Source organism: Atta colombica, unplaced genomic scaffold (assembly GCF_001594045.1).
Source record: "Atta colombica isolate Treedump-2 unplaced genomic scaffold, Acol1.0 scaffold198, whole genome shotgun sequence".
Classification (NCBI taxonomy): domain Eukaryota; kingdom Metazoa; phylum Arthropoda; class Insecta; order Hymenoptera; family Formicidae; genus Atta; species Atta colombica.
The window spans coordinates 958,618-971,114 of record NW_017259291.1 but is presented as its reverse complement, the minus strand read 5'-3'; the positions used below and the strand labels follow the sequence as shown (position 1 = coordinate 971,114).

Sequence of the window (12,497 nt, the reverse complement as noted above, 5' to 3'; positions counted from 1 at the left end):
ATATATATATGAAAAGTATACGTTTCGACTAGATCATTCTCAATGTTGGAAAATTATATATGTAAAAAAATTATAAATAAATATGTCCTGATAAAGGATTCAAAAAGTTTCTTCTAATAAAACGTTTAAACAAAAACCGCATATCTAAATTCTATTAATTGGTATCAAACTAAACTTGTATTCTAAATCTGATAACTCATATTACTTCTTTTGGAATTATGTGCTTAAAATTGTAATAGGAAAGATATAATTTACTTCTCGATTTTACGCATATTACATATTATTTTATCATGCGAGAGATTCGCCTTGGATGCGCGCGATCGAATCTACTTGTCACATAGCAAATAAATCTCTGCTCGATTTGATAGTCGAAATAAACGAAACGGGCCAGTCTGTTTTCTCTAGTTTCTCGCAACATCGACTTGGTAATAGAGTGAAAGGAACTTAAGACTATTTTATGGTAACGATAAAAGGGGGAACAATGCTAATCTGGATAACAGGCGGACATCTATTTTCTAGAACACTGACTGCTTTCTCCTTTTTTCTCTTATTGCTGATTACAAGAGAAAAGGACGTTATTACTATATTACCAATTCCTCTGAGTCTTACATCTCTTTTGGATTACCACAGACGGGAGAAAAGCCGATGAAGCAATGAACCGACATGTCACAGGAGTTTTGAGCCGTGGAATTATCGATCCATCTACTGAAACGAATATCTTTTTTCTACGCGATTGCGTTCGCAGAGTATTTTTTCTGCGGTAGGTATACCTAAATTAAATGTTCGTTCATTCTACAATCTCGATAGTCCTCCTCATTTCTCTATGTATTTGATATTTCTTATTTACATACTGATTTCTCACATTTTTATTATTAACTAAGCAACGAGCAGTTAGCAATTAACTATTGATTTCACGAGTCTATTGGGGAGAAAGAGCAATGTTTATGGCAATTCGATAACATCATCACCCATTTTATCACCGCCATAATTGCTCGTCGATTTATACTCGATCGCGCTCCTAATTGTCAATATTTTCTTCAGAATGGCAGAGACAATTAAATGACGAACTTGAAATTGAATTCAATTATTGAGTTACATTTTCTTCCGGCAGATAATAAAATAGAATAGAACACAATACTATGTCTGTCGTTTTCAGTGAGAGATAGAACTTCGGTGGACAACTCGACATGACGCGTATAGTCTACGTCGCACATAGGATGACGATGCACAATCATCTCCAATCAACATAGTTAATGGATTCACGACCATGTTTTACCATAATTACCTGACACCACCGCAGTTGAAGTATTATGTCGAATACTTGATTTCAGATTTCATCGCGCCCAAGATGGCTGCGAAATGGCGACGTATCTATGCCGCATTAATAGCAGTAAATTGGATCTGGCGGTGCATTAATATCGCATAGCGCATATAGTACTGCATTAGTTACACACAGTTACATACGATATCTGCTGGCGCTATTCTGATTGCGTAATATAAACGTGGCATTTGCCCGCGTACCGGCACATCTAATGCAACTGCGTACGGTGTTATTGCCTCTACCGCGGGATTATTACCGTAATTGCATTTGTTACAACTCCCCGCGCAATCGTTTCCAGTAGCGCACCCTTTAAAACAACACGCGTGGGTTGGTCGTTTCTGCTTTTTTATAAAAAAAAAATTCGATTCGAATAATGCAAAAACTGCACGTGTTGCTTTCGTATCGCTGCACCGAAAAGTATAAAAATATAACGTGTTTATAATGCGGTAATATATATATATAATATATAATTCCAAATTTGAAACAAATAAAGAATTATAAATAGATATTTGATAAACTATAAAATTTTGAAACGACCTTTTAATCTTCAAATAAAAATAAACAATTAATTCAAGGTTAATAAGAGATGTAATCGATTATCTAGACAATACAATCGGAAATATTTAGTCTCTTTTAATGTGGCTAATTAATACATTCAAAATTAAATATCAACAATTTGTTAATTTAAATTGACAAAGCTTCGTGACATGTTGGATTTTCCGTTTGAGGTGAGTACTTTTGGTTTTTTTATTAGTTTAAATTATTTTTAACTCCATATTTTGTATATTATAGAATTCACTATAATTGGGAAACCTGATAGTGACTCACTCTTGACGGATCGTTCAACGAAAATGAGTTAAGATCGTATGTAACTTTAAAGAAGATTCCGAAACGTTCAAAATAAAGAAGATATTGTATAATAGAGTGTAATTAAAATTTTATAATTGAATCATTGGGCACCTCTGTCTGCTTTGATTCTCATTACCCTTGAATTTATTGTTTATTTTTATTTAATGAAACTAATAGAATAAATGTCAAAATTTTCTCAGCGATACTAAGTATAATTCTATAAGACTTTATTATGTGACTACGTAAACGATTTAGGAAATAAGAACCTTAAACAGTCAAGCTAGATCTTTAGCTGCTAAAATAATTTTGTGTGAATTTATAAATATATATATATATGTATATATATATATATTTCTTTTTTTTTAAACTGCTCGTCGAAAAAAAAATTTCTCAGCGAAACACAGAAAAATGTAGAAATATCGCGCTGTAAAAGCATGCTTTTCTAAATACATTTGTCGCAATGAATCGTTCACTCTGCGAATCTTAATTAAACCGGTGTGTTAATCTTCGCACTGCATTTTCTTCTTCTCTCAACGATGATTAACGGCACGACAACGGCCGCTCTGGCATTTAACTTCGTGCACACCTGTCCTTTGTAACGTCATGGTAATTTATTAATGTCCATTACAAAGGAGGAGGGCGCCTTAATTATCACTCGCTCGAAAAGGAGCTGCGAATTGCAGAAATATTATGGTACTCCGGATTGCGACGGAAACGTAACCAGGTTCACTTTTCTCTCGTCGCAACTCAATATGGCAAGGCTGCTGAAGAATCGTGCCGAGGCACGAGGGTGAGGCAAGATACCTCCTTATAAAGGCTGCTTTCAGACCTGTCGCACTTCTTCTCGTGGAAAGACGGGAATTACGGCTCGACGCCTTTACGACGATGTAATCTCAACCGGATTAACATATACCCTGGCCGTTCGTGAATCTGTCTGCGCACCTTAAATTCCGCGAAGAAAGAACCCAAGACGATGGATTGTGGAGAGGCAAGGTCGTGGAATGAATAAAATCAAGGAGAGTCAAACTGCAAGAAATGGGTTTTGCTATTGCCAAGGTTTTTCTCTCCGCTGTCGTCATTGTCGTCATCGTTTCCCGAAAGGGTAACTCTGGTTGTATAATGAACCGCAACGGTGCTCCCTCGAAAGCAGTTTTTAGTCGTTCAGCAATGGATCCTTCCATTGCATTTCGTGGTATACGCTTGTACGTCTTGCATATCATTACTCTTTTACAAAGTTGTTGGAGGTGTTGCAAAGAAAATCGATTCCAAGTTTCTCATAGCTACATGCGATACGTGTTGCATCTGTTTGCGATATACATCCTCTGTAATTATAAATAAGTGAATACGTACTTGGTTGATTAGTGCGATAATGGGCAATATCAATTTTATATTAATTTCTCTCCGATCAGATTTTAATTTTAATCGTACATTATACATACTTCCAACATGAATCGTCATAATCAAAAGTACTTATACAAAAGTTCATTAGCAAAAAGAGTGAACTAAATATAAAATTACATTAAAATTACGTGTTGCGTTTCTTTATAATGTATATAGTTTTAATTGTCGCATACACAAAGGACAACATTATCGACGATAGCCCTTATAAACGTGTGAGATCGCAGCTATGTTTAATTAATAGAATCATTCTAATCATCGTGGAGTTCTTTTGCCACACGAACATCTTGTTACCCCATTGCACTCGGATTTTACTCCTTAATCACTTTATAATCAACGTGTTGAGGAGGCCAAAGCGAGCAGCGAAAGCGGTTTTCAGCGAACCGCTATTATGTTTCCAAAGGCGCCATTAATGAGGATAAAATGTTCTGCGGAACTTTATGCCACTCCGTCGCGCTGCTAAAGAACGTTCTTTCGCATTTAATTCTTCGATACTCCTTCTCGCGCGAATGAACGTACACTTAAAATCTCGCAAAAATTGTGATCTCAAAATTGGAAATACGAGAGAGTGAAACAATGTCATATTTCCAAGAAAATTAAATAGTATGCGAAAAATACCCGAAAACTCACGCAAACGAAGAATCAAAAATTCCCCGAAAACATATGAGTGAATCTATGAGAAAATTAAACTTTTTTTTCCACATTTACGAAATGGAAAAAAATTCGAAATCCCACATTTTTTCAAACTAGTATGTATTCATTCGATTTCAATACCGCGATTTATCGGAACTCCGCGGCTCGCTCGCTCAAATATCGCGCAGAAACGATGTTTCAGAATGACAAAGTTTCGGAATAACGCATTTTCCGACGCGTTGTATCGCTTGTTTTTTTTTTATTTTTTTTTTTTATTTTTCGTTTTCTCTCGGATTTCGCGCATCCGTCCGAACCGTTGCGCATCGGCAATCTCGACGTGGCTATTTAGCGCGAGGAGGTCTGATTTAGCAAACGGAAATATTCTCGCGACGCGAGACGAAAATTCAGAAAATTTGCATAAAAACCATATATTTGCACCGTACGATGCAAAACGAGATACCCGGATGAGAATTTCGTGATGGAGAGTGGATTGACGGGGTCGAGTAGATTTTTAATTTACTTCGACGGGGATTTATGCTGCAGGGCGTTATCTCGGGGGCATTTTGTAACGCATTTTACCGGTACGGTACAATACGGGATACCGCTGTCCGGATGGGCGGAAGCTTTCCCGTTTCTTTTATGCTCCATCCGATGGCTCGACGACGCGAGCCTCGCGCGAAATGGGGCTGGAGGAATCCGATTTTCTGGTGTTCGAACCGCTCGGGTAGAAAATGACGTACAGAGCTATTTCCGCGGCAACGATCCGTTCCCGACCAACGCGACAGCCCGCTTTTCCCTCGGCTATCTCCTAATGAAAATAATTACGGCCTGTTCATTGTTCGTGGATTCGAGGGGTGGGATCTAATTTATCGAGAGCGACAAGTTTGCGTGTAAGAGTGTTTGAAAGAGAAATAGAGAGGTAGATAGATAGATAGAAAGCGAGAAAGAGAAAAAAAAAACAAGAAAAATCCTGTTTTAATATCATTGCGAGAAATATAGCAGTTGTAACCGGATTCTGTAAATTAAATTGCGGAAAAATTATTTTAAAAATGTACCGATTAGTAACGCATCGATTAAAAATATATTTAATGAAACAAATTTGTAAAAAAACTTGAATCTAGTAATAATCGAAGTAGCACAAAGAGATCACGATCCAATGGTTATTAGATCGAGAACTAATCGCGTGTAGCATACAATATATTGCAATTGATCCACAATCCATGTTGCACGCGATTAAAGTTAAGTATCGTGCATCTTGGGCGGGAAGGAAAGGTCAACACAGTTCGGGATAGTATATCTGAGATGAGATCACGAGACTTTGAGGTATGGAATTTCATTTTAACTGCAAAATTCAGCTGGCAAAATCGAACCGTGAGCAACGAAGTTTTCCCATTAATTTCTTCACGCTCGTACTTTGAGATAATTAATTAGAATTATGAGAAAAGTTTCTGAAGCACCTGTTACGTGTTTAGAACGGCTACTTCAGAATCTTGGCGAATATCACTATCGAATATTTTACATTGTCGCTCTCGCGGCACAAACTTGTAATAATAACGATGATGAACCAAGAGCTATATTCTGATTAATATTCACCATGAAATTCATTTGCATCCGTATTCAAATTTTAAAGGACTATCTTTCCTACAATCTCTCGAGGAATATTAAGTACAGCTTAAACATAAAAATTACAATAAAAATAAAAGTTTAATTTTACTTAGGTTTTCCAATTTTTCATTAATAAATTTTTTATACAATATAAATACTGCGATATACAAAAAAACGAATAATATTTATAATGTATACTCTCTAAATCTCAATCAGTGAATACTCATAATTTACTGAGTGTGGCATACTTGGTACTGAATTATCAGCATATTATATTAGCACATTTGGCACTGAATAATCAGTAAAATTCAACTATAAAAAAAAATATAAAATTCATATATAAAAGAAAAGAAGTTTGAATAGTTAAAATATCGATATTTACACGTTCTAGTATATTGTAATTCTAATCTTATAATATCATATACGTTGAATGCGCTATACTTATATACCGAAGCAAGGTTCGCTATAGGTTAGGGATACCACATTTCATTCATTAATTAACAGTGGCATATTTGGCACTGTTGTGCCAATCAGTGATTATCCATTGATTCCGATTTAGAGACCATGTATTTTCAAACTCTTGCAATTAATTTATATTAAAGAAAAAAAAAGGGATTTCATCTACAGATATTAGGTCTAATATCTAAAGTTTTTTAATAGAAGACCAGCAATTATCTTCAGGCTGATTATTTGTCAATAACAGAGCACATCGTATAATACTGTCGACGATAATTACGAGGAGACCGCTTTTAATCATCACTCTACATAGTAATCCGGAGGCACGGGCAATCTTCTTCGTAAAGCCACGCGATGACCCCTAATTGGCCACATTATTAAAATCGCATTTTCGTGATCCCAGCTGTGAGGGATCGTCCCTGCGAAGCGTACGGCGATGAAGTTCCCTCGTAAAATAAATCACGCTATCCCATCGCGGTAATTCGGCACAGCCGCTTCTGCCTTGCTGGTAATATTGGATATTTTCTTAATGGCGAAACTTCCACGGACTTACCCCTTCGAATCGAGTTCATCCTCGTGAACTCTCTGATAAATCGGTACACCGATTCTCAACCGTTTTCGATAGTCTCTTACCCTTTGCCCTACCCTTCGCTCCACCTTTCCCATCCACCTATCGCTTTACCGGCGTTTATTCCGTTTATACGGAAAGACGAAGGAAGTCCTTAAACCGCCCCGGATGCATAGTCATCTTATACGGAAGCACTTCTATTCTCGTTGCAGCCATTGCACCAGCGATTACATCGCCGTTTACTCTGGTCCAACCACGTCAAGTCCGTTGTTGAAGATGCTCTGTGGCAAGGAGAAGACGACGCTGGTATACGAAGGTCAAGAACTCCTCGTTGAATTTAGGTGAGAAACGCATCTCTTTATCAACAGGACAGATGAGATCGATCGGTTTCGAGTTCTCAATCGATTTAAGTATCTTATCTTATGCCTTCAGAAATATTCATTTTACAGAACTGGTCCCGAAGTATCGCCCTTCGATTATAATGGCTTCGTCGCGACACTGAGTTTTATTGAAGTGACGACGGAAGCTCCAACGACGATTGCCACCGATAGCACGAATAAAACTCGTAAGTAATAAGAGAAAGCATATCTCTAGCGTAAATCATCGCATCGAGTAAATCTAGTACTTATACACTTTTAATATATTTCTACTAAACTTTAATAAAAAATGATAATAAAAGATTTGAAATAATTTAGATTCTACTAAAAAAAAAGGTCTACTAATAATAATCAAGCTTTTAAATAATAATCAAGCATTTAAAAGCTTTAATAAATAATTTTAATTAAATGTTGAGGTAATCACAAAATATAATCAAAATCAACTAAACATCTATTTTACTTTTCTAAATATTATCTTATTTTTCTAATTACGGTTATTGTTATTACATTTGATAGAGGAAAGTCACCGATACTGACATAGGTCTCCTAAAACGACACTCCCTTATTTTTCAGAAACTAACTATTACAATTTATTAACATTAATAAAATCATTTGTTTAATTAATTAAAGAAGTACAAACTCATAATTCGTATTTGTAGTTTTCTATACCAAATCTATACCAATTAAAAACGAATTCTACGAATGCGAAAATAAAATTCTTACGATTTTCTTTCAAAAAATTGCGTAGTCTAAATAATAGTAACTATAATTATTGACAATATTACGTCGTCTTAAATGCTTGTAATTTCATAAATCAATTTTATTTATACTATTTTTTCTCTTAGTTTATTCATAATATGATTTTAAATTTAAAATTAGGATGCAGCGTAAATCGCCACACCTGTCTGTAAAACAGATTATGAACTAACTTAATCTCTATAACATTGCTTTATAGTGTCGAATAATTCTATTGGCACTGAAGGCAATACGGAAAAATTCTTGAAAAACTATTGTGTCACTTATTTGCATCTTGCAGAACAGCATAAAGTAAATATGTATATAATTTAATATATATATAATTTAAAAATGTTTTCTGACGAAGTGAAGAGATTCTGAAAAATCTTATGTTCATTTGTAGGTACTTTATATAGATAATTTCTATAAGAAAAAAAGAATAAGAATACACTGTGTAGTTTGGAATCCATTTTTTCAGATCCTCATTTTTTGCTTATCTTGCGAAAAAATTAATTATTGTAAAATTGTAAACAATATAAAAAAAAGTATTATAAAAACTATTATAAAGTATTATAAAATAAAGTATTATAAAAAAGTATTAGAAAAAAGTATTATAAAAACTGCTTATATTGTCTGATAAAAGACACTTTTTAATTTGTTTTATTTATTAAAGTTCTTATTTTTTAAAGTTCTATTTTTTATCTTTTGTTTAAGAAATATTGTCTAAAAATAAAGTAGTATGTCGGCGACTTTCCTATAATATTTACATCAATGTAATATATTATTATTATTATTACATTTGATAATATTTACGAATATTGTATCAATATAATAAACAAAATAAATTTGATAGACATATTGCAGACATATTATAGACTTTTTTAGTATATTCTAGTTTTCTTCATATATGTTCCTGTTCACAGACAACTAATATCATAGCTTGATCATAAACTATTAGCAAAGCTTATGTAGCTCTCCGATCTTTCAGTTGATTTGATGAAGTTTAATAACTACAACAATCGCGACCTCCATGACCATCGCAAGGACCAAGGTACCGTGACCAGCAGCTGCGACCTCGAGGTGAGCGGCGAGAAGGTCCGAGCCGGCCACCATGATACCAGGGGCAAACCCAAGTCCACGACGTGCAAGCTTTTACTGCGTGGCCGTGCTTACGACACTGGACACGTTTCCATAGCCAGTTACAACCTCAGGTAACCTGATTCGCCCACCGTCACGAACCTTCAAGTCACACATTGAAACGCACGTGTGACTGCGGTCTTAGAAGGTGAAAAACCATATCCTTCTTTACTTCCACGCCGTTCTCTTCGTGTCTATTCGTTCGACATGTTTCTCTAACGTGAACCGAACAAACCGGTGAAAACTGTAGTCATGTAATGGAGAACACAACGTGTATATGTGGAATTGCGTTTCTCGCAAACGATTGTTCACCACTTTTGATCTGGCAAATCCCTACAAATCCGCAGCGGGTTGTACACGTAACGTTGAATTCGTGATAGTAAAGCACGGTAAAAACGGTCGGTGGTTTGTACTATTGAATAGTCAAGCGCCATAAGTTCCGATATACACTTTTATTACGTGTGAAGTAATATTATTCTGTATTCTCGTAAATCAGAGTGAAATGTCAATATTGATTAATATTCATAAATCTGAGAAATCTGTCATGAAACTTTGGAATATCTAAGAATATCTAAGAACATGAAAGAAACATTATTCCGCAATCGTGCTGTTACGTCTGCGCGAGACTCTTATTTCACAGTTAGTAGCAACTTGCGTAACTTATTGAAATGGCGCCAGAATGGGGATGGAGAAGGAAACCACCCCGAGACTCGTCGCGGCGCGTAGTCGCGGAAAGTAGCGTTAAATCACGCGAGGATACACCGGCGGGTCCGCATCCCTGGGATTTTCAATTATCATGCGCATGCTACGCCAACGACATGCGGAACGCGTATCTGAATCTTCGGAGACGTGTTATGTACGTGTTCGTGGAAACGGAACATGCCGCGGCAAAGAGATGAAACTACTCTCGGAACCAACGACGACGACGACGAGTCGTATCTCCGACAACCCTCTCGACATCATATACGAACGCTCCACTGTCGGGCTTCGAAGCCGCTATCCCATATAACCGGTGGAAGATGTGTGAGTGCGCGCGCGCGCGTACTTACGAGACGCAGAACGGAGGGCTTTATTGAAGGTAGCATGAATTTTGAACGGAATATTGTAAATCCGAGCGCCAGGTGAACCGAGAAAGTATCTCCGAGCACGGGGAATATCGTCCATCTCTCACCTACCAAATCCTCCTCCGTGTCTCTCTCTCTCTCTCTCTCTCTCTCTCTCTCTCTCTCTCTCTCTCTCCCCCCCCCCTTTCTCTCTCACTCACTCACTCATTCCTTTTTTTTTCCCATGCGCGTAATAGCGGCATCCGTGTCGGATTTGTAGCTTACTTTCCGCAGACGCGGCGTCTGTGAGGCGATTAGAGCAAACGAAAACGCAGCACTCGAATATTTTGGTTCGGATGATACATTTACAGATTATCCCGGAACAAATATCGGATGTAACGTTTCCAAAAAGCTTTCAATCTTTCCTCCAGATTAAAAGAGAAATTGACAGGCGAGGAAATCGGTGTAATAATACATTTAACACATATACTTTTTTTTAGAATTCCAAGTTTTTTTTTTCGTTTCTCTGTGAAAAGCGCATTAGATCGCTACATCCTTCAAAATTCTCTACACGAGAATTTACAATTGATGTATCGACGGTGAATTTTCCTGCTACGGGACGACGAATTTTGATAGCGCGCATGAGGTCCGTCGTAAAATCCACTGATAGATATATTCCCGCTATCGATTTTACAGCGCACAGTCCTGTCAGTCGACGATCGAGATATTCGACGGTTCGCCGGAAAGCGGGACGCTGGATACCACCAACTCCTTGGAGAAGATTTGCAGTCCGGCGCAGTGGCTCCCGCGGGAACTCGCAAGTCAGGATAAGTAAGTAAATTCCCCTTGGTTATTAGAGCGGTCATTAGAGAGATACCATCGTACCGGTTTGTAGGTAATGCATCGTAATTTGAGTTGGTAAATTTTGAGATCCCACGGCAACTCGAAAACACGCGCGGTGCCAGATTAAAGCCAAGAATCGGTTAAGTCTCCTTGGACTCTACGTCAGAATGGAGATTAGTTTCTAAACGCTAATTTCTGCTCGCAGAAACACAAACGTACATATTAAGACATACGGATCGGTTAAACTGGAAACACAAAGAAAAACCTAAGACAGTAGAAGACGTAAGTAGTAAGTGAATTAGCCATTAGTTACAGTAGAAAACGTAAAACAATAATCTTCATTCTCTATCATAATTGGCCGATTCGCTTACATCTTATTGCTTTATGTTTTTAATTAAACAGCAATCCTGAAGCGAATTTTGTCGCAACTTTTTCTTAGTCCTTACAGGCTTTTGTTTTGATATTAACGCACAGTCTTTTTCCTTGGTATGCACGTAGTGTACCTTGAGGATTATTCATTATACCTCGGGCACGTATCACGAGACACCGGCTGAACTGACGCGCGAAATAGGAGCCAGTGCCGTTGCGATGCCAAGGAAGCAACGAAAGATCGTCGGGCACGTAATCATAAAACAGCTCCGGTAGATCCATCATCCGTCTCCATCCGAGAACTAGACGGTACCATGCAAAGCGATACCTCATACTCATCTCGCCGGAAGTCAAAGTATGAAAGATGGCTGTAGCGCGACTCCCTCTCTCTCTCTCTCTCTCTCTCTCTCATGCATTCCATGCGTTACTCGGTACATATTCGACTGAAAAGATGTCACAGAGGACAAACGGAATGGTAGTTATCTGAAACCGTTCCATCGTTGCCGCGCGGCGTTACGGAAACTAATACAGAAGTAGATGGGCACAAATTGCCAAAGCTATACCTCTTGATTCTTCGATCAATTCTTTAATAAAAATTTGGCAGATTTAATTATTCCTATTATTTAGCTTCTTTATTTTATACATTGAACTGAAGTCTATTAATTTGAATAAAAATTAGACGATTTTGTGATATTTAATTTTTTGAATCTTTCTTTAAAGATCATTAATTTTCTAAATTATATTTATTTGTGATTTCTTTTGACTTTTGATTTGAGAAAGTATGAAACTATACTATTCTTAAATTCATAATGCCAAATTATACATAATTTAAGTTATTTTTATCACTTCTTTAGAGCCGATTCTTACACTACTCCTCAATATATTATTAATTTAAAGAACACAATAGAGTTAAACAACTTAACTCAAAAAATTGTATTAAATTTGATACAAGTTTAATTAATTATTTTTATTTATTACTACTTATTGTTAATATTGTCAGTAATAATAATTTAACTAAATAGTTTAATTGAACTAAATAGTAAATAATAAATAATAAATTTGATTTGAGTCAAATTTAATACATTTGACTCAGACTATAACTACTTAGTGTAACGTTAATTTACTTTCAGATTATATAATCACAGAAATAGATTAATTTATAT

General features: G+C 36.4%; 1 protein-coding gene across 1 annotated transcript in view; it reads left to right on the top strand.

The window, feature by feature from the left end:
• LOC108686906 overlaps positions 1-12,497 on the top strand; it is a 273,422-nt gene that overhangs the window by 238,986 nt on the left and 21,939 nt on the right. The window contains exons 8-11 of the mRNA XM_018192414.1: positions 7,043-7,171; positions 7,280-7,395; positions 8,931-9,153; positions 10,819-10,953. Coding sequence (XP_018047903.1) covers positions 7,043-7,171; positions 7,280-7,395; positions 8,931-9,153; positions 10,819-10,953 — 603 coding nt within the window. The remainder of the gene's footprint in view (positions 1-7,042; positions 7,172-7,279; positions 7,396-8,930; positions 9,154-10,818; positions 10,954-12,497) is intronic.